At 55.4% G+C, this 22,742-nt stretch overlaps 1 protein-coding gene across 1 annotated transcript; it reads right to left on the bottom strand.

The window, feature by feature from the left end:
• Nucleotides 1-5,150: 5,150 nt before the first annotated feature.
• Nucleotides 5,151-22,294, bottom strand: SYNGR3 (synaptogyrin 3; the record flags this gene model as incomplete). Its single annotated transcript, XM_084296022.1, has 4 exons — nt 5,151-5,360; nt 7,199-7,341; nt 12,093-12,333; nt 22,196-22,294. 4 exons carry the CDS (start codon nt 22,292-22,294, stop codon nt 5,151-5,153), a joined length of 693 nt encoding a protein of 230 aa, XP_084152148.1.
• Between the last annotated feature and the right edge of the window lie 448 nt (nt 22,295-22,742).

The raw sequence follows: 22,742 nt of genomic DNA, 5'->3' as shown, positions 1-22,742 counted from the left end.
AAATAAGTTGCAGTTGGTACACAGACACTGAAAATACATAATCACACATTATTCTCTCAAAAGATATTTTTTTTATATATTTATATATATACAAAAGTTGTAAACATTTTTAACTTATTTTCATACACAGTCCACTTTATACTACAATGCACGTAAGATTAGTGACAACTGCAACTCTTTGAAGCGGTCTGCTTATACGGAGGTATCTGCAAAAAACTGAAATCTGCAAACCACATTTGGTATCAGTTTGTTATTAAAACTTGTAAAGAATCTGAGGTTTAAATGCATATTGCAACAAAATACAGGCAGCTGAACTTGGGTTTCAAGTCGATACAGTGAAGGTCTTTTCTGAGCCTCACTGGTGGCGGGGAGGGTCTTCTGACACACAGCTTCAAAATGCAATCTAGGAAAGTACTATGAATAAAACAGAGTGGAGCTACATCCATCTGCTGCGCTTCAGGAAAACAAGGCGGAAAGGAAGTCTGCAAATATATACAGTAGCTTTTATAGAGAGAAATACTGATTCCACATAAGTAATGATGTGATTTTACTAATGAATAGACAATGACTGCAGTTGGTTTAATTCTGTTTAAATGATCTCATAGCTGCAGCAGGCAGAACAAAGAAAGAGCCAGCCATATGTGCTTGGAGGGGACAGTGCTGGCTGGGGAGAGAGATGGGTATTGATACCCCAGTAAAGAATGGCTGGGTGATGGAAAAAATGCAGTAACTGTTACTGTTGTAGTATGAACTAATTCCCAGTGCTGTTGTGTAGCTACCTGCAATTTGCCTGACAGGAAACTCATCTTACAAAGTGCCTTGGCAAAACAGCAAGTAAAATCCAACTGCTCACAGACGTGACTTAAACTGTATGAGATTTAGAAGCATGCGGTTGGGGGGAGATGTTTTTGCTAAGTATCAGTTAAGCAAAGCTTCCATCTTCCTAGGAGTAGCTTAAAATGTTGGGAACAATTTCCAATTAACATCTTTCTTTCATATACTCTTAATGTGCTTAAACTATAAGTTCATAAAAACAAAAAACCCCTCACGATGTGTTTAACTTCAGCAATGAGAAATATCTGTGTTGTCACAACAGAACCTCCTGGAGCAAGATGACCTTGTAGAATAAATCTCCAGGAAAGCTACAGGATTGTTCAGATTCTCTTCTTTACACCCAAATTCAATGCTAACACTATGTAGAAGCTTTTGGCACGCTAGCCGGAGAGCAGCACAGTCCTGCCCTCTGCAAGCTTGAGTTAGCTGCTGGGCTTCTGGAGATCTCTAGAACAGAGAATATATTAAACAGCTTGCAGGAACAGCATGAGGGTAGCAGCTGGCATGGCACGAATTCACAGCAAAATTCAGGCATGCTTTTAAGACTTGGTGTGGATAGATACGAGGAAAGCAGCTACTGTCTACCACAGTGAATCCACAGGGAGAAAAAGCAGGTGAAAGAAGTGTGAAGACTGATGTTAAGAATACTCAAACCTCGAGGAAGATACTACAGGCGTTACACCGAGGGATCTAGCAATTCTCTAACCATGAGCCCATAAGGTTATATTTAGTTACGGTCCGTACCTGCACACACTGGTCTGCCTGACAAGCCACTGACACTATAACGGTACCACTAACACAGCGAACGGCTAGCGGGGACACTGCGGGGTCTCACAGAGAGCTTGGAAACAGGATTTGGTACCACTGGTAATGCACCAACATTGTCCAGGGTAAGGGCCGGTGCCTCACGCTTCCTTTAATTAAGCATGTTTTAATTCAGCAGGGCCGTGTGGGCTCCCCTGCTGGCACTGGGGGACAGGGAGTAACACAGGAGTTCATCAACAGTCTTGCCAACAAAACAGAACATGTTTTTGCTTTCAAGGTGGGTGAATGCTGTTTCCAAGGCATGTGTGTCTTAGGTGTTGCAGTGCCACATTAATTACATTTTTTCCCATCCCGTCTGGCTGACGCAGCCTGAGGGGCGACTGTTCGGGAGTGAACTCATCGCTGTTGCCTGGAAAAAATACATCAATCGTGGGATGCCTGCCCAGCTTTCTGCCCACCCTCGTGCCACGGAAGCAGGGCAGCGCCCACCCTGCGGCCGCAGGAGAGCTGCTGGCTCCTCTCTGCAGCAGAAGGCTCCTTCCCAGCGGCACCACGCGGGAGGCAAGTGAAGGTTTCTCCAGGTGGCATTGGTGTGACTGGACCAAGGATGTCATTCCCAGCTCCAGTTCACTCAAGGAGCAATCTGCTCTGCCTCATCCCTGCCGGGAACCTTCCCAGGTGCCCAAACCTCTTCCTCCTCCTCTCTGAGCACAGCACATCCAGGGCCTTGCACACACAGCGCCAAGTGCCATTTGCTAATGAATTTCGGGGAGCAATGACTGTAAAAAGAAGCTGACCTTGAGAAGAACAACCGTGCCTGGCCCAGGGATGGAGTCGCAGTTGTGCTGTTGTGGTACCCGTGGCACAGCTGCTCTCAGGTCAGTGGCAGCGTGGGGGTGCGTGGGGGGTGCGCAGCCATCCTGTGCCCCGCTGCCAGCAGGTGGAAGGGGTGGAAAGGAAAGAAATGCAATGTAGGCCTGAGGTGCATACATTCAGATGTTGTAATATTCAGCACGTTTACACCACTGATCAGGACACTTCTCGCAGTCAGACAGAACTTTAGTTCTTTACGGTTACAAGGAAACTCTGGAACAGTTATATAGTTAGAAAAAATACAATGTACCGAACAAACATTATCTCACATACAATCAATTTAAACATTTAAATTGATTATAATTTTGCTAAAATATTAACACAAGTACTGTTTGTGCTGCTAAAATTTCAGTGTTCCCTCTAAGGAAAATATTGCTACAGTTCTACTGTACCCTGTATTAAAATCTTTTGCCTTTTTTTTTTGTCAGCAAGACTGGCTCTAGAAAAATCGCAGGGGGGGTCACATAATGAATTTAGGCTTATACTGTACTGGTGTTTGGATGTCCCTGGTCTACTTCGTGCACGGCTTTCTCACCGCCTGACTGGCACAGGCCAAGTGCAGGTGCCCCTGGGTCACCCTTCTCGCATCAGCCGGGCAGGAGACACTCAGGCCAGGCACTGTGCCATCCTCCTGCTCTCCCTCTGGCATCCTCGCTGCTGAGGGCAGCTCTGCAGGCAGCAGGCGAGGCTTTTTTATAACACCTTAGAGTTAAAAAGTGGGTGCAGAGGTGCGGGCAGGGAGATGCGCAGCCTCTGGTGCTGGCATCAGAGAGAGAAGCCACGGTGGAAACCGCTGTGGGCTGCCAGGTCCCCGTGTCACTACGGCCCTGCAGGAGAAGTGTCTGAGCTGGGAGGTGCTGGGAGAGAAAACCCAGCACGGCTCCGCAGCGCTGGGTGCTGCCCGGCGAGCGTGAAGGTCCGGATCCAGTAATGGCAGCATTCGCTGCGAATGCACATGTTGAGCTGACCTAACTAGCAGGGGGTTCAAGTTATGCGTTTTGTCACTGATAATGACTGCCTGTGATGAGGTTTGCTGCTTATTAATTAATGCATTTATTTGCAATTTTGCAGCAGAAATGAGCTGTGTTAATGATGATGACAAAAAACTGCTGGATTATTATTTTTTTTTTTTGCTACAAGAACAGCTGTGGCAGTCCCTTAACTATTGCTTGTCAGGAGGTCAGAAGGCAACACACGACGTCTGCCAGCATAAAGCAGCAAGGCAAAACCTCCCTCCCCAGCAGCCAGGCACTGCGAGCCAGGAGAGCCAGGGCTGCTGAGGGCAGAGCTTCCACCAAGGCGGTGGACTTCCAACTCTGCTTCAATCCTAGCAGCAAGCAGCTCAGCTCCCTGCCCCTGCACCCCGGTGCCTGAAAGCCATCAGGTTGCTGACGAGGCTCTACTGGATTTTCGTATTTCCTTAGTTTAGCCAAGGCTGTAATTCTGCAGCTGGAAACCAAAACTCAGCCTCTGTCCTGGGCATGTTTTCGTGAGCTGCATTCTGCTGCTATGTGCAAACATGGGCTGCGTGCGCCCCCGGGATGGACTTCAGAGCCTAGGGAGTCTTTTCAGTGCTCCCTTTGAATTCCGCATTGCCGGAGCCCGCAGTGCCAAACACACGTTCACACCTGAGGTTTTTGCTGCAGATTACGACAGATGGTGGTTGCTCCCTGTACAAAAATACACGTTGTATGCTGCTTCCTAATTGACTTAGACTTTGAGTCACTGAGACACCCACACCTTTTGTGATGGCAACTCGGAGTTTGAGAGTGAGTAAGTGTTCAGTATCGCCAATCGGTAACTACTTGTAAATTTGCAAACTTTAACAACCCCCGATGAAGAAGTGGAACTGTAACACGCCAGATTTTCCACTGGTACAAGCCTATTTCTAATTAGCAGACAACTATTGCTGAACTGTTTTCCAAAGCGAGTTGCAAACAGCAACTTTTCATGCCCTCAGCCAGACCCGTGTTGAAGCACAGAAGCCGTTTGGAGAACCAACACAAACCCCAAACCTCTGTGCCTCCACCCCCGTGCTGCTTGCATCCTAAACTACGTTTGAAACACCTGTTTGGTTGTCGTGGTTAGTTTTTGTACAGTAACTATATACAAACAAAAGTTAACACAGACACCGCTTATATCTTTGTGAATTTGGCACTTTCCTTGGGCTCTGCTTTTGCGCTGTACACGAAAGCCCCGCAGCAGCTCCCAGCAGCGGGCCCAGCCCGGGGCCGGCCGCCCCAGCGCTCGCTGCAACGAGACCAGTTCTGTGTTAGCTCTGGAAGAACGAGATAAATATCAACTCATCAGCTACTGTGTTTTCTAACAGGAGAAGGTATTGTTGGCTTTCCTAGGCACTCACTGGAACCCGGCGCCCGTTGCCTGCTGTTAAAACGAGCCTCAGAGCAGGTACTTATTTGTCTTTTGCCACCTGCGGTAGCGACCTTCCTGCCTTCTGACTTAGAGGGAACACTGCTTTTATAAAACCCTTGGACAGGTAAGACAAGAACCAATACCACTGTACAGAATTCACTGCACAACTAGCTAATAGTAAGGAACCCAGCACTGACTTGCCACATTAAGGAAATGGTACTGAATACATTTGCAATCAACCGGTTAACTGTACTGCACCGTAGGACGTGCTCAATCTGTACACGGCCGCGTGGCACCCTCGCCCCTCAGTATGCTGGCACTTGGTAACCTTTCGGGTTGGCGTCTGAGGTCTCGGTGAACGGGGGGCTCTGGTAGGTCTCTGTGCTCTCGATGCCGCTGCCGGTGGGGTACCCGGGGTACGAGGCGTTGGGGTCAGCCGTGAACTGGTCGGTGGCAAAGAGCGACATGTCAGTCCCCAGGCGGTATCTCTGCAGCGCCTTCACCGCCAGCGCGACCTGCCGAGGGATGGAGAGGGTTGGGGTGAGCGCAGCACCATGACCAGGACCCTGCTTTCCCCAGCACGCAGCCCTCCAGCTCCCCGCTGTTGGGTCCCAGGCCAAGGAAATAGGTCAGTCCTGCAGAGACTCCCTCGCCCTCTCCCAGGTTGCAGGTATTCAGGTCGCAAATCGTGGGAAAAGCAAGCGGCAGAGCTGCGAGAGCACCGCGTTGCTTTTATTTCAGGCGGTTTCATTAACAATTCAATTAGTTTATAAATGACAGACTCAGGGAAAAAAAAAAAAACTGCCTGCACTAAGCAGGAACAGCTCCCAGCCACCGCAAATGCTGCCGGCAGGCTGTGCACCACACATGGATCGGGCAGAGCACCCGACTTTCTGGCCCCAGGGAGAGGAGCACGAGCTCACCAGGCACGTGGAGGGGCTGCTGCGGGTGGGGACTGGGTGTCCCCCAGCCCTCCCTGCTGCCGATGGGTGGGAGCAGCCCAGGAGCAGCCCTCACTGCCAGCCCCCAGCCTGTTGGGGCAGTGCATGGATGCTGTGGGGCGGGCAGGGTGGCTCCCTTGGCAGCGGCTGCGCTGAGCAGGCAGTGCGGCAACCCAGCGATTGGATCAGCCCGTGGCTAAGAGCTGCAGGGGAGCTGGGATTAAAGGAGATGTATTTGGATAATAACAGAGTGGGGAGCCGTAAAACTGGCGAGTAACTGGAAGCAGGCTGCTGCTGCTGGAAAGGCTCAGGCAGGCTTTTGCTCCAGTTCTTTTAAGGCGCTACGGAATTAGCGCACATCTCGCGTGCTCTCTGCCTGCAAACAGCCTGAGCGGGGGTGGAAATGACCCAGGGGCCTCCCCCTGCTCCTCCACACATGGCCCTCTGGCAAGCACGGGTTATTTTCCCTGGCCCCAGCCCCAGCTCCACCAGCAGGTGCTGAGCCCAAGAGGCGCAGGCACTGCGGGCACAGGCAGGGGCTGGCGGCTGCAGGTGAGGGACCCCCACGGGGCTGCTGCGGGGCCACGCACCCTCTGGCAGATGTCCCTCTATGGTCATCATGGGACATGATGTGGGACACACAGAGCCCGAAAGGTGTGCACAGGGGGTCCCAGCAGCCCCCATCCCAGCACTCAGTCCCCCTGGGGAGGGCAGAGGAGCACCCAGCCCGGTGTCCCCCGGGGCTGAGCTGCTGAGCCTGCGGGCTGCCCAAATCCCCCGCAGTCCCGTGGGACAGGCTCGTCGCGGCAAACCTCTCCTGGGGACTCATTTGCTTCAAACCACGGTCTGAACAAGGCTCTGGGGCTCTACCAAGGCCCTGAAATGAGGGCAGCTCATGGCCAGCAACGTGTTTTCGATGGAAATGCAACTTTCCAGCGGCAGTAGAAGGGGAAGTCTGGAATTCCCCGGGGAGAGGGGAACAGAGCTGGTGCTTCCCGGTAAGGAACCACAAGTTTCACCTTTCTGCAGAGGGGCAGGCGGAGGGACTGCAGGTTACTTCCACACTGGCCCATCAGGATTCACTTCTCCAAACCATGCCCCAAATTCCTCCTTCCAGCTCAGCGCTGAGCCCACAGCAGGTTTCATTTCTCCTCTCCCCAGCTGAGCTCTGAGTTGGGCCGTTTCTTCTGCAAACATGACATTTGTGCCATGGTGAATATTCACCAGCACAACACCCAGCTACTGACTGGTGTCTGCCCAGTACGGGGCTCAGACCCTGGCAGTGACAGCAGGAGGCAGTGCTCACACCGTGATGCCCTGCTGCCAGGCTGCCATGCTGCACCTCTGGATAAAGATAGGATTTATGAAAAAATCAGGATAGGATTTATGAAAAATCCAGAAGCTTAACTCACCCAGCCAGCGATGGAGAAGAAGGAAAAGGCAATTGCTGCCCGGGCAGCGTCTGCTCCTTGCAAAGCCCCTTTGCCCATTTTCGTCCGTTGCCACTGGTTTGCTAGGAAGCAGAAGGCTACAAACCACAGGAAGGACAAGAAACCTAAAAGAGAACAGAGCTGGTCAGTGCTGTTACTGCCCACAGTAAGGGCAAGGACCTCTGCTGCCAGACCCTAGTGATCTGCGTGCTGACGACCAAACACTGCCACCCAGATTTTCAAGTAGCGACAACAATCTTGGGTACCTCGGCCTGTGGAGTGGTCCAAAGAGATCTATTTTAGAAGAGGCTGAATTACAACCACCAGAAAAAAAAAAAAAAAAAAAAAAAAAGGGGGGGGCTGGAGAGTGGCTCTGCAGCATGGCAGGAGCCGCCGAGTCGTGGAGGCGCACGGATGCCAGGCAGGAGGCAGCTCTGCTCTTCGCTGCTGCCCTCCGCTGACTGTGCTCCTGCTTCCAGCCCTGCTGGGCTCGGGGGGATTGAGCAAAAACGCTCTGCTGATTATTTCTTACTGGAACCAAGGCTGGCTGAGCAAGATAGGGCTGCAGCTCCCCTAATTTAATCACCAGCCAACAGCAGTGCCTGATGCCAAGGAGCTCACAACAGTATAAAGCAAGCCACAAGCACACGCTGTAACCAGCAGTGATGCTTTCCAGTGCTGGAAGGAGGAGCTGCAAAACCTGGAGCTTTTCACGATGCTGTTTTAAGGGCCTCCAGCCTTCCTGAGCGCCCCCAGCACAAAGCTCACCCCATGTGCCGATTTTGGGGGACAGCACAGGCAGGGATCTGGGCCCCAGCAGGCAGGGTGCTGAGCTACCAGGCATCTTCCCAAGGATTATGGACATCAGTATGAGCAGCCGCACTGCCGGCCCCGTGGGGCAGCCGGCTGCAAAGCACAGGCTGGCTGCAGGGGGAGGAAAGGAGCTGCCTTTATTCTCCTTCATCTTGCCAGTTGTTTTTAAGAATGATAAAAAATGCATGCGCGTATCCAAATACGTTGCAAGATTTACAGGGCTTAGCGTGTACGTTGCCTTGTAGACAGAATGTGCTCCTCACTGCGGTTCAGGAGAACACAGCCCTCGTTTCCTCCTCTTACACCATCGGACCTGGGGCTTCCTGACCAGCTCTGGCCAGCCCGGCCCTGCCTGAGATGCTGACCTGCCCTCACAGCAACACCCCCCTCCAGCCAGGATCACCCAAACTTTCCTTTTCCAAGTCACAGACTAACAAAACAGCCTCTTTTTGCAGAACGTGGCTAACGTCCGCTATCCCAGATCTCTGCGGACACATTTTCAGTTTTGGGATGATCCCCTTGTCCTCAGCAACAAACGGGACTTCAGGGGCTTGTTCTCCAAAGGCCACACATGCCTTCAAGTCCTCCAGGTCTGTTATAATCAGGCTTTACCAGCAGTTGGCACCCATTAAGGAATCAGATTCTCTCCAAAATATGGACACAGGAAGATTCAAGCCTGAGATACGTCTGAGATACAGACGAGGTGGCCAGCATGTAGTGAGCAGGGTGTCCCCACCAGGTCCCAGTGCAGGAGACAGCGTCCCACAGGGGGCTGCCACAGCTCTGCAACCTCAGGGTGTTTGGGGAGCAAAGGCCAGGAGGGCCTGGGCCAGAAGGACCCAGTGGGCACGGTACAGCCCTCGAAGGCCCCTCGGAGCTGCGCCCAGCCTTCCCAAGGGCTCCGGGAAGGGCTGATTTCATTTCTGTGCCAACACCGTTTCCATTTGTGATCGCGTTCACCCTCTGCTAGCACTCCCGTGAGATGAGACTTTGCTCCCAACGCCCTGAATCATGTGCCAGGACCACAACTGCTCCTGAGAGGCACAGGCAGGGCCGTCCAGCCGTCCTGGTGCCACTGCTCTGCTCCTGGTGGTGCTGGTCAGGACTGTCACCATCCCACGACTTCCACGGTCACATCCCATAGAGGGGCCAGGCGGCTCCCCCAGCTCGGTGGCACCTAGACCCAGCCCCAGTGTATTCACAGGACCGGGTGGAAGTGGGTGTTTGGAAATGTAGAGCCCTGAGAAGGAAGGGGCTGGGCTGGCAGGGGGTTGTTGTGGCCACAGGCACCCGTCCTGACTGCCGGGGGCCCCGTGCACCGGAGGAGCTCTGCAGCTCTGCACCCTCCCGAGTGCTGGGGGGAAGGAGAGCACCAGGAAGAAGTGTAGGAGCCAGTAGATAATTACAGTTTTAGGCTCTGCAGACAACAGAGTGCAAACACCAGGAAAGATACGTTACAGCCATAATTACAGCCTGGTTCCAAGCAAGCACACGTCTGCGGGAGCAGCTGGAAGAGCAAACCCCAAACACCACTCGCACAGCGCCGTGGCCGTGGTGGTCCTGCCCGTGCCCAGCGCTCCCTTCCAGGGGGCTCCAGGGGCTGCAGCAGACGCAGCTCCCCCTGCCCCATCGGGGGACCCCGCTGCGGGGACAGCCCCATAACTTGGGCACCTTGTAACATTCATGCTCCTTGCACAGCCAGGGAGGAGCAGCACAGCTCTCGGGGTGATCCCTCCAATCTAGCACTGATCCGACACACAAGCCCTTCTTCCCTCCAGCGAAATAAAGCTGTGGGGTCGCACTGTAACTCCCCCACGGCCCGCACAGGCAGCAGCTGCCATATAACAGCCGGCAGCAGGCACCGGGGCGATCCAGGCGAAGGGACGAGGACTTTCTTTTCTCATCCCGCCCACTCGCTGCCTGATCTGCAATGTTCCCTCTTACCCCAGCATGCTCCTCACCCTCTTATTTCCCAAATGGATTCTCAGCTTTTATATTAAAGCGTGCAGTAATGCTGAGGTTACATGTGGGGAGGATGACACAGTGGCAAGGAGGTAAGAGGAAATCAAGAGGTGGGGAGGGAGAAAAGGAAGCGGACAGCCTAAGAGAGTCCCACAAGGTCCCTAGGGATTAACACAGAGATGGTTAATGCAAATTACTCTCAGACTTTGCACTCTGAGCTGCACAGATTGGCTCTGAGGACGCCGAACCCAGCAGCTGGATGCCCTGGGTGCTGGAGGCAGCGCAGGTGGGCACGGTGGCTGCAGCCCCTGCAACCATGCGGGCACCGCGTGCTGGCACAGCTCTGCTTCTGGCAGCAACCACCTGCCCGGCGTTTCTGGGCGAGTGGGTGTTCAGGCTACAGCAGTAAGGAAGGTTGGGGACAGCCGTCATTTTAGAAAAGTGAAGGCACGGAAATAGGAACGGGATAAGAGGCAGCAGGCATGACCCCACCCTGACACCTCCCAGTGGAAGCCCCCACAGCAGGAGGGTGTTTGGCACGCCGAGCACTGTGTGCTGACAGCTGGCACTGCTGCTTCAATCGGCCTGATTTGGGAGCTTAGCTGGGGAGGGGAAGGAGCAGACTGGCCGACCCAGCAGGGTGCTGCCGCTCCCAGAGCCCTCCCAGTGGCACAACCTGCATCTAAATGGGTCTTCTGCCAGCAAGGAAGTGATTTACCTGTTTTTTTACCAAGAAGCCTAAAGAGGGAAAGGCCCAAGGGAGGAGAAAGTTCACACGCAGCTGACATGATGCACCCAGAGCATGCACACTGATCCCTGGTCCCAGTAAAAAGTCACCGCTGGCAGCACAGCAGCGTTTGGAGGCTGTGGACGGGGTTGACTGACCAGGACAGACCCCGGGTGCAACGCTGCAGCCAAGAGCAGAGCAATACCCGTGGGACAGAAGCTCTGTAGGGCAGAAGCCCGTCTTCTGCAGCTTGCTGCTGAGCCCACGAACACGCGCACAACGTGTGGCAAGAGCAGAGGAATGAGGCAGAGACTGAACCGGGACCATTTCACACACGCCTTGCAGGGGAGAGCGCGGCTCTTACAAGGAGAAAGGCAGGGGAGGATCGCAGCCTCAGAGCGAGACACGCACAGCCCGGCAGGAGATGGATGGGGATGTTCCCTTCCCATTGGAACTGAAGGGTTGCAGGCACCGAGCCCCACGGAAGGGGCTGTAAATATCACCTAACAAGGGCTGGCCGCCGGAGCGCTAACACCACAGCAATCAGCTTTCCAGCAAGGAGAGGACAGCCTTAACAACAGGCAGGAGCAGGGAGGCGATGACGGATGTTTCCATCTGGGACCAGAGAGCCATCAGCTCTGCTTGCGCTGGATAAATCACCTTCAGACTTCGCTAACACGAGAGCCTGGAAATCGAGCACATCAGCTGCAAACTCAGCCAGAAAACTCCCAGAGCAGCCAAGCGGAGGATGGCCTCTCCTGGCACAACACATCCTGCCTGCTCATGTTCACACGGCTGAGCCCCAGGCCAAGGGGCTCAGGACAGCCCAGAGGATCTGTGGCAGCCCTTGGAGGCCCAGAGCCACCTGCAAGCCCCAGTGCTGGAGGCGGCGAGGGACTGCAGTGGTATCTCAGCTCCCGCTGTAGAAGCACGCTTCTGCTTTGTTCAGAAACACACACGCACACAGTGAAAACAGACCCAGATGTAGCTGATGAAACAACAGTTGTTTGAGCCAGAAACAGGAGACGTGGGAGGACAAAATGCCCCGTCTGCTCTCTGGGATGTGACCACCAAGCCCTGCTTCCCCGGGTGGCCTCACACATCCCAGCTCAGCAAACATCCCCGGCTGCAGAAGCAACACGGATGAGTGGGACCCCTCTGACCCCAAGGCACCACCTCACTGCTGCCCCTGAGCTCTCCGCTATGGGACAGCCCTTCTGCCACTTCTGTTCTCCCTGACTGAGGCACACGAGCTGTGCCACGCCACGGGAGGAGAGGAGGGTTCAGGCGTGGAGCTGCAGGGCACAGCGATGACCCCACACACCCCACGGTGCCAGCACTGTCCCGCTGAGCACAGCACAGCCAGGGTTGTACCTGAAAAGCCGAGGTCCAGCAGCACGGCCCGCTTGCGGTCCTTCACGCTGCTGATCTGCTGGAACTGGAGGTCCACAACAAAGAAGAAGATGCAGCCAAAGAAGGAGATGATGCCGATGGCGATGCCGTAACTGCAGGCACTCTCGTTCTCGTTGAAGATGCAGAGCAGCTCGGGGGACTGGCTGTCCTTGTTCACATAGCACTCGTTCACGATGGAGCCAAACACCACGATGGAGAAGATCTGCGGAACGAAGGGGAAAATGCAACTTCAGCTGTTTACATTTAACTGTTTTCCAACAGCACCCTAATTGGATGCGGCCCCGCGTTTGACTCCATGGCAACGGGGCATTTGTTAGGCAGAGCAGAGAACCACAGACCGGCCTGGGTGGGAAGGGACCTTACAGACCACCTGGGTCCCCCACCAGACCATGTTCCTACCCACAGCCTCTTGGTGGCCCTAAGCAATGTGCCGATGGACGGCATCTTGGTCTTGCACTGCTGCCAGCCTGTTTGCCTTTCGGTGGCTTGGCTGGCAGTGTATTTTAAGAGATGCTATTCTCCAGACAGGCTGGGGAGGAAAAAATAAACAGATTGGCCAGGCAGGTCTCTGCACAGGCTTTCTGCTTGTGCTGCTCTGCGCTGTCAGGCTGTGCTCAATAAACCCCCTTGTGTAACTGCGGAGCGGAGAGAAATGAAGTTACAGAGGATAATTGAGCTGCTCAGCAGGCTGGCCCTGGGAAGGACTGAGCGGCTGCTGGAGGGGCAGGGCTGCATGGGGGTGTGGGGAGCAGCTTGGGGACACAGGGAGCAGGTCGGGGATACGGGGAGCAGCTCAGGGATAATATGGGAAGCAGCTCTGGGGCATGGGGAGTAGCTTGGGGGCACAGGGAGCAGGTCACCTGGCTGCTGCAGGATGGAGTAAGAGGTTGTAGCCGTGCTGCCATGCAAAAAACGGGGCAATCTTATGCATGACTTAGCAGGGGCTGAAGGATGCAGCGCCTGCACCCATTATCCAGTGACCCAGTTCCAGCTCTGTTAAGGACAGCAGGGAAGAGGGCTTGCTGGTGGCTGCCATGGTCCTGACACTCACTGCTGGGACCTGTGGCAGAGCCAGAAGCATGGTTATGGGCTGATGTTGCTGTCCCGGTCCCCTGGAGGGGATCTGCTCCCCGGCAGGGCTGCAGAGCCACAGCTCACAGGGGTGTGGAGAAGCAGCTGCCCCGAGCCCAGCACCCAGCGTGCTGTCTGACATCCCAGCCGCAGGAAGGAGCGGGGCTGCAGCACAGGGGCAGTTAGCACCACTCACAGTGCTGCACGCTCAGGTAATTCCTCGATCCCTCCCAAACCAAAGGCAGCAAGCAGAACCCCAGGACCAGCCATATAACAGCTCGCTCTGGAGCCTGCTCTGTCACAGCCCAGGAAGCGCCGCTGCTGTTTCGCTTGCTGGGCTCAGAGCAAGGCAGGCAGCGAGACCTGCAGACGCCTTTGCACCACGCTGTGCATCTCTGATCTCGTCACTTGCTGCCAGCAGCAGCCCATGAGATCCCTGCATGCCTCCAAGCCCTGCTGGCTCACAGGACACAGCCGGAGGCCACGTCTGCAGGCAGAGAGACCATGTGCTCCTCCGGCGAGCCCACCGGCAGCAGGTAGGGTCCTGGGGCACAGCTCCTGCTCTGGCAGCCCCACTGCTTTTTGCAGTACCAGCACAGTCCTGAGTGCACGAGACCGAGACAGGCAGCAGACAGAGGCAGCAGCCGCACAGCCACCTGATAACCTGCAGCCTGTGGCCTGTGCAAAGTCACTCTGTGTGCCTGACGCCTCACCGAACAGCCACCCCTGCTCCCAGCAGGTAGTGCTAGCAAAGCTGGGGTGAAAGGGAGCGGAATCGACCACAAGGAAACCCTCCAGAAAGCTCCCAGCACACCTTAGCGTAATGCCGTGACATACATTTTCTCCCAAGCACCTGCCAGATGTCTCACACATGACTGCCCTGAAGCATTTCATCCAGACAGCCCTTCTTCCCTCTCCTCTGCTTCCTCCCAGGGCTCGGGTGAAGCTGAGAGAGGCTGTTCTCACTGAAGCTACTTACAAATGCAAGAGTCTCACTAGCAAACCTGCCTTGGACCATCTCCACTAACTGTCCCCCAGATTGGAGGGGACAACAAGGCAGCAGATCTACAAGAGAATGCAGTCCTAAGATACGAGGGATTGGTGCGGGGTGTTTTCTTTCTCTGTAGGGTGTCATCTGAAACAAACAACGAGCAGAAGCAGCAGAAATAGTCTCTGGAGAACATCCTCTCCTAGGTGCATGAGAGCTCATGCAAACAGCCACCCCAGCACCCCAAGCCTGCTGAGCATTCCCCCATCTTCAAATTTAACCAGTGTCCAGGGTCCTTTCCCCTATCCAGCCGTGAGCTCTGTGCTAACCTGTGTCACTGCCTGCATTTGCCCTGTTCCTCGTTAGCGCTGCACTTAACGGAGCTCGGCTGTCTCACCGCGCCGGGCACATCATCATGCGAAGAACAAGAGGGCCGCATTGTAAGAAAGAAACAACAACAAACAGTAATAATAATTTTCCCAGCGCTTTGGCAGCAGCTGTAATATCAGCAGTTGTAAAAAAATCTGTTCATAAATAATGCAAAATTGTTATTTACCATCAGAAATAGCAGCAGCATTTATAAAACAGGCCCTGGAAGAAATAATGCGATTCTGGAAAACATGAATAATTGAGAACCTCTGATTCCACTGGATTATTTCTCTGGCAGGCCAGTGAACTTGTACTCAGCTTCTCAGATAAGTGTTTTACTTAGTCCTCCCAGGATTAACAGCCCTCCCTGGACTACTCCTTCATGCTCTCTGACACCCCCAGGGGCTCGCCACCTGGGTGGGTGATGCGGAGGGGCTGTGCCTGCCCGTGGTGCTGGTGCTGCCTACACAGCCCTGGTGTGCCAGGTGAGGAGAAGGCAAATCCCACGCTGCAGCTACGACCAGTACAGGTTTGTACCAGGCTCTGTCAAAGGACAATGCACAGAGAGCACCGAGAAGAAGCCCAAAAGCCAAAAGGTGCCTGGGGTGCGTGCGGCACTCCTGGGACTGCTGCAAGCACGACGGTCACTGGCGATGGTAAGAGCAGACATTTCGCTTAGCTCAATGCAAAGAAACGCATCCTCCTTGCAGCTGTGTGATGCGAGGGACTCAGACAGACAGCAGGGAAGGGGCTGAAGCTCCAGCAGCCCCGGCCAGCTGAGGGGCTTGCAGGGACGCGGTGGAGAGAGCCGCTCAGGAGGCAGCAAGCCCATGGCACCCAGAGGACACGCAGCCCTTTTCGGGAGGCCAAAATAGGAACGGATTTCAAGTGCACACATTTGATAGATGTACTCATAACATCAGCGCTGGCTGAAATAGTCCTGTCAAAACATGCTTTTCAGTGAAAACAAGTCTTTCCGTGTTGTTTTCTCCCCCTCCCCCCATGATTGAAATTTTAGAGTGTTTCTTGGAAAAACAACTGGTGCTGGTAAAACATTTTAATGAGAATAGATTTGGTGATGTTTTTCTGTGTGGGGGTTAAAAAAGGAGTTTTGAGGAAATGTGGGTAGGTGGGAGAAAATGAAACCCCTACGAATTTTCTGAAGATCACGAGAAACAAGTGTCATTTCCCAACTACCTCTGCAAACCTCATTTGCTCAAGCCTATAACCAGTTCATCAGAGACCTGGGAGAGAAAATACACGGTCAGACTCTCCACAGCGAGTGGAATTTTATGGGTCTGAGCAGGGAGGCAGGATCCCAGCTCTCCAGAGGCACCCTGCACCTCCCATGTCTCAGCTGGACCCCAGCCCCGGTGCCCAGGGGGTGCCAGCGACCAGGCAGAGCAGCACCCACAGCATGGGGGCATGGGTTGCACAAACCCACGCACCCCAAGCCCCCTTTCCACATCTCTCCCATTTTACAAAGCTCCCAAACCTTCACCTGAGCCACTCCGCTGTCCAGCTGAACAACAAAGAGCAGCAAATTTTGCTCCCGCTGGGTGAACTGATGCAAAACCCAGGAGAAGGCTGGATACCTCCAGCCACCCCCGCATGAAAGGCTCCCCCCCAGAGCTTCCAGGTAACCGTGCTTTCGGCTGGGGGTCTCGTTGCTTTCGATATCCAAAGCACTGGACCCAGATGCACATCACGCCCGCTTTCCTAGCTCGCCTGCCCACCTCCCTCTTCCCCACTCACCCAACCAGAGCCCAATTCGTCCTCGCTGGCAGCTGCTGCCATGTGCAGGGGCTGGTGACCGATGCTCGGTGCCAGTGGTGGATGCCCCCAAGGGGGCTCTGGGGCAGGGAGGTGACCGTGCACAGCGAGCTGGCAGCGGGCAGCACGGACACTCGGGCAGCAGACCAAATGACACCTCACTCTTTCCCCAAAAGAAGGAAAGGAGGAGCCTGAGAGGGCAGGAGGAAGTTTGCTCGGCCGTGCCATGCTCTGGCCAGCCCCACAGCCGCTGCCAGGGACCTGGGGCATCAGCACCAGCCCTGCAGCAGGCACCAAAGCACCATTTCAGGTGCCTGAGACCCATGGCTGCCTTGTGTGCGCCAGATTTTTGTCACCTGGAAGCGAGTGGCTCGCCAGGCTGCCCTGGCTTGGTTCTGTCCTTGTGCTTTGCAGATCCACGTCCCCTCCCAGGGCTTGAGGCTGCTGGATCACAGGACCTGCACACCCTTCTTCCAGGTTGCTTTTAGCTTTTTGTCACCAAGGCACCTAAAATGTGCTTAAGGAGACCTGACAATCTGAGCACAGTCATCGCAAGGAAAACTGAAAGCCTGAAAACCACGAGAGCACAAGCTGAAAAAGCTTCAGTGTGCGAGCTGTCAGCCATTTTAAGGTGAGATGTTTCCACTGCTGATGCACTGCGCTTCGATTTGGGACCTATAAAAAACATTACCAGAAGGTGTGGGGTTGTAGGAGACTGTAAAACCTTGCCTTGATTACACACGCAAGCAACTGCTAATGTCAACATCCAGGGAATGTAACGCATGAGGAAAAATAATCCGTCCCTAATTCGCTCTGCTGTAGCTCTCTATCGATGGTGCTAGGCACAACCCAAATGGACAGAGAGCCTGCACCAGCCTCTGGGTGATCCCTCCCCACACAAAGAGCTCCAGGGAGAAGCAGATGCCATGTGCTGGCCTCCTGCAGCCCCCTCTGCTCCTCGAACCCCCACCCAGCCAGCAAGGAGGGAAAGCTGACAAGAAGGGAAGCCAGCTATGGTCACACCAGCACAGGCCAAATCCTGCCCAGCTCTGAGCATTTCCATAAGCCTTGGTTAAGCCTTGGTTAAGCTCAGAGATGGGCTGTACCCTTGGGAGAGTGCCAGGTGCCTTCAGCACCCGCCATGCTCAAATTCTGGGGGAACCAGGTCCCGTGCCCCCCCAGTTTATCTTTACAATCAGTCCCAGGGAAGTTTCCAGCACAGATCTGTGTAATTTATTGCAGAGTGTGAAGACCGAGAGCTGCTGTGAGCACCGCCAGAGCTCCCCCAAGGAGCGGGGATATGACCACAAAGGAAAGACCTGACGCAGTTTCTGGCACAGGACCGGATAGCGTGATGCTGGCCCTAATAGGTTTATGGACGCGTCTGACGGGCTAATCAGCCTGTGGAGGATGCGTATCGACGGCCACATGACCGATTTTTACTGAATTACCTTCTGTAACGTGGCAAAAGACGCTGGCTGAAACACAGCGTCCATTCAAAGCACCTAATCTAGTGATGCCATCTGAGCAGACATCAAACCAGCAGCATTCGGAACCAGTGGTAACAGGAACACAGAGATTTAGTAGCATTTTAAGCCCAGTTGTGGTGAAACTTCTGTATAATCCCATTAACAAGAATGTTAATTTTAAGTTCTGCCTTTAATCTACAGCCCACAGAAAGAGAATGAAGGCGGAAATCTGATGACCTTGCTGAAAAGCAGCCAAGCCCAGACCAAACCCCAAACAGCTAAGATCACAAAATGACTCTCAGCATCGCCGCGGGCTCCCTAAGAGCCAGCCCAGCCCCGCATCTCCTCTCAAAGAGCCACGAGACCTCACGTGTCTGAACCCCTGAAGGCTATCCAGAGCGTGCAGCCCTGGGAACATTGGGTGTTCCTTGCCGATGTCCCTCGGGAGGTTCTCAGCCCTGCTGGGTACAACAAGCAGCTCCTCCGGCTGCCTCGGCAGCACGCTTGGAACAGGCAAGGTACCAGAAAGAGAGCTTCACAACTCCACAAAGTGGGCCGTGTGTGGGAGCAGGGCACCCCAAAGGGGGCACCCCACCACCTCCTCCTCACCCACCGAACCACCCGACACGTCCCTTGCCAAAGTCACACCTCAGCAAAGCACCTCTGCCTTGCTGAAAGGCAATGATTTGCCCTGTGACGGACTAAGACCCAGACCTGTGCAGAGCCAAGCCCAAGAAGACCTTCCTGGATGTGAGCAGCAGCAACCTCTGGACCCGAGAGCTGACTGCCACATACCAAAGGGCACGGGGATTTCCACCCTGCTGCTGCGCCCTTGCCAGGTGATCAGGTTTGGCTGCCGTAGGTCAGTCCCCTAATAAAGGTTGCACCCTTAAAACTTAAGTTTAACTTAAGGAAAAGCCAACAAAGGCTGTGCCCAATGAGATAAAACACTGCACAGGAAAAGCTGTTAGCGTACGGGTGATGAACTAAAAATTCATTCAACTTTAAGAAACGAGAGGAAAAGGCCCCACCGGACAGCGCAAGGCAGCTGCCAGCCCAAACCACTCCGATTTTGTGAATTCCCCTTAAAAGCAGCACGACTGCTCAGACGTATAGATAGCAGTGGTAGTTACAGGGAAGGGAACTCATGATTCTGCAGGCATCCTCAGTGAATATCGCGTTTGTTTTGCCGTGCAAAAAATGGCTAAAAAGGAAACCACAAGAGTGATCACATCTTCATCTGACAAACTGCATCAGGCAGAGGGGGAAGAGATGAATGAGGAACTGTTCAATGGTTCTTTCCAGCTCATGCCAGGAGAGTTTTGTGGGTTTTTTTCCTTCAGATATTCAGAATTACTATATATGTCATGGAAAGGTTGCTAGATGAGGCACAATCGGAATCCCCTTTCACCAAAACTTGATTTGGGGATTTCTAAACCGAAGTCACCGCTCACCCCCGACTGCCTCTGTTGTTTGCCAGCACGAGGGCTCAACCTGCGGCCCCAAAGCAACTGCAGGAGTCACGAAATGGAGCTGGGTCCCCATCGGTGAAACCCCACCGCTGGCCATCAGCTGGATGGGCACCAGGTACGACGGCTGGTCCCAGCCAGGGGCTCTCCTTTCCCCATACTGCCACCCAAACCAGCACATCCCCAAGGAGCCACAGCAGCTCCCTCCTCCTCGCTCCAAAGGAACATCCTACGAGGCGGCCAGGGTCAAGTCTCCAAGGTTTGGTCCAACGACACGGGTTAAACACGCTTTAAAAACCGCAACAGCAAACAACAGGAAGGAGAATCGCATGAATAAAACCTGCCCCAACACCTACATTCAGCCCGGCCTCAGCCAAGGGGCTTCTGAAGAACCTCAGAGGCTGCAGATGTGAGCACAGGCAGCTCGCCTTCCCCGCGGCTGCCAGACCGGCAAGGTTTCTGTTTGTTCTGCAAATAATAAAGGAGCATCGCGGTGGCTGTGGGGCCGTGCCACCCATCCTGGCCGCAGCGGAGTGTGATAAGCAGCAGGCAGCCCTCACCACACGCCGCCACGCTCCCCAGCCCAGCAAGGAGGAGTTTCGGAGCAGACCAGAAAGGCAGCGAGGTCTCACAGACCGACATGGTTTTGTAGTGTTTTGGCTGCCGCCTGTCCAAGCTCTCCATCTTAAAACGGGCCGTGGGTTTCATCTGGCACGAGCAGCAAAGCAAAAAGAGTCTGGGAGCACTTTGCTTTACAAAGCAAGAAATAATGAGAGCCACGCAAGCAGGAGGGATGGAAACCGGCACTGAGCTCACAGCTCGTGCTGACCAACGTCCCTGCTGGGCTGGGAAGGAGCCACAAATGCTGAGCTGCTTTACGACAGGTTGCAGCCTGCAACAGCCAAGCCAAGGCCAGCCGGGAACTCCAGACCCCCACACTGGAGCAGTGAGGGAGGAGGGTCCCTGACAGATCTGCCAACAAATGTGAGACCTGGGAAATGTGGTGCGAGTGGCTTTTAGCGTGAGCTTCCTGGGCCTGATGCACAATCCACTGGAAAGAGCAAAAAAATCCTCATGAGCTCAGTGGGTTTTGGAGCTGACTGAATGCCACGATTACCCGGGTGTAGTCCCAGGAACGTGACGTTCATCCAAGCCAACGGGCCCTTCACTGCCCAGGGATGATGAGCTTCTGTAGTCCTAACCACTCGCTTTTCTCAGCCTCCTGGTGAACCTAGGAAACGAATGGCTTCTCTACTGAGTAAACCAGCCAGCAAATCCATGCATGAATGTTTTCTAAGCTGGGATTTTCAGCTCACCTCCCATATTCTGTTCCTGTTTCCCAGCAGGGTCCAATCCCCACTGTACGAGGACGGTGAGCTCCCTGGGTGGGTGGTGGCAGCTTTATTTTGAGAGGAACCAAACTCACCATCAACAACACGGTCAACAATTTAGCTGGCCATGCCCAAAACCAACACCATTGCCAACACTTTGCCACGCAGAGGATCCCAGTGGATCCCAACCAAGTTTTCCAGACCAAAGTGACACTTCGGGAAACACCTGGCACCGTGTGCCACCCAAACCCTGTGCCAAGCATCGCACCTGTCCCGGGCCTGGGAACTCCAGATCCACAACCGGCCTCCACCTTCCCCCAGCAGTGGAGTCCTTCTGAAAGCTGGCTCCGATCCAGCACAACATTTAAGCGTGTGGTTTAACTTCCAGCATGTGATTGCAGCTGGAATTGCCCATGTGCTTCAAGGAAGGCACATGCTTCCATGTCGTGCTGCTTGCGGCCTTGGCCGGAGGCACCCCAGGGAGCCCCAAATGCCCGTTGTGGGGGCTGGAGGATGGCAACAGGGGGGCAGCACCTCCCCTCACACCTTTCCTTCGCTCGCTGTACACATTTGGCACTGCTGAAGGTGACACAGAGCCAGCGGGCGAGGGCCTCCATGCACGAGCATGGACGAGCCTCCAGGGGCTCTGCTCTCCCCCAGCCTCCGAGCACCAGAACCAGGAGCTGGCCATGGCGAGGGCTGGGCAGAGCCTCCCTGCGGGGGGCTTTTGAGAAAGGGCAGGCATCGAAGAGCTCGCTGGCCGTGTACACTCGCAGATTTTGGCAGCTAAAAGCCAGGCATTGCGGGGAGGTGGCTCAGGGCTGCCGTTAAGCCCCGGCAGCCTGGCAGCACAGCTCCCGCGAGCTCCCCTGCGCAGCTTTCCGGGTTGCTTATTCATGGAGCGTCAACGGGCAGAGCCTTCGCTGGGCGGCTGCATGGCTTAGCCCACCTCCTGCCTCCCTGCTGTGCGGTACAACACATACATGCACGGGGAACAGCCAAAAACCATGACACCCTAGAAGAACGGGGGCAGCTGGGCAAGGCTGGCCGTGGGATTTCTTCTCTCTCACACACGCAGAGCGAGGAAGGAAGGAAAATGTCCTCTGCTTCCTGATTTACACCCCGTTCTGTAGGCTTTGCTCAAGCACCAGCGACACAAGCGTTGAGGAGCTGTGGCAGCGCCCACCCGCTGTGCCCTGCCCTGCTCCCGAGGAGCACCCCGCAGCCCCCCGTGGGCGCTGGCCGGCCCCACGCCGCGCGTGGCTGCCCCTCGCGTGAGGGTGCCCGGTGCCTGGCTCGCTGGGCACAACGGGCACAGCTCGGCACCCGCCGGCTGCGTGCTGCGAGGGGCCGCAAGGCGCAAGAGGGGGCTGCAAGGTGCAAGAAGGGGCTGCGTGCTGCAAGGGGCTGCGTGCTGCAAGGGGCTGCGAGGTGCAAGAAGGGGCTGCGAGGTGCAAGAAGGGGCCGCAAGGTGCAAGAAGGGGCCGCAAGGCGCAAGAAGGGGCCGCAAGGTGCAAGCAGGAGCTGCAAGGTGCGCGGTGCCGCCCGGTGCGCGGCCACGGCGCGCTGCGCTCCCCCCCCCCCGCCGCCTTACCCAGGCCGTCACGCGGAGGATGGTCTGCGGCTGCTTGAGGAAATCCAGGGGGTCGACGGCGCCCCCCGCCCGGCCGGCTCCGAAGGAGGCTCCCTCCATCTTCCCCCGCCGCCCGCTCCGCTCCGCGCCGCTCCGAGCCGAGCCGAGCCGAGCCGCGCGCGCCCCGCGCCGGCCGCGCGCCTGCCCGCCCCCCGCGCGCCTCCCGCGTGGGCTCGTCCGCGGCGACGCGCGCGGGCGGCGGGAGGGACCGGCCCGGCCCCCCCCGGAGGGGAAACGGCAGGGGGTGGCACGGGGAGATGCGCCCAGCACGGGCTGAGGGTGGGCACCGCCGGGGGAAGGTGGTCAGGGGCACCGGGAGGTGGCCACGGGCACCGGGAGGTGGTCATGGGCGGCAGGAGATGGTCATGGGCACAATGTGATGGCCACGGGCACTGGGAGGTAGCCACGGGCAGCAGGAGGTGGTCACGGGCACCAGGAGGTGGCCATGGGCAGCAGGAGGTGGTCACGGGCACCGGGAGGTGGTCACGGGCAGCAGGAGGTGGCCACG

The sequence above is a fragment of the Netta rufina genome (assembly GCF_964035555.1).
Source record: "Netta rufina genome assembly, chromosome: 15".
Lineage (NCBI taxonomy): Eukaryota > Metazoa > Chordata > Aves > Anseriformes > Anatidae > Netta > Netta rufina.
Note: the sequence above shows the minus strand (reverse complement) of the source record. Positions and strands in the feature narration are given on the sequence as shown.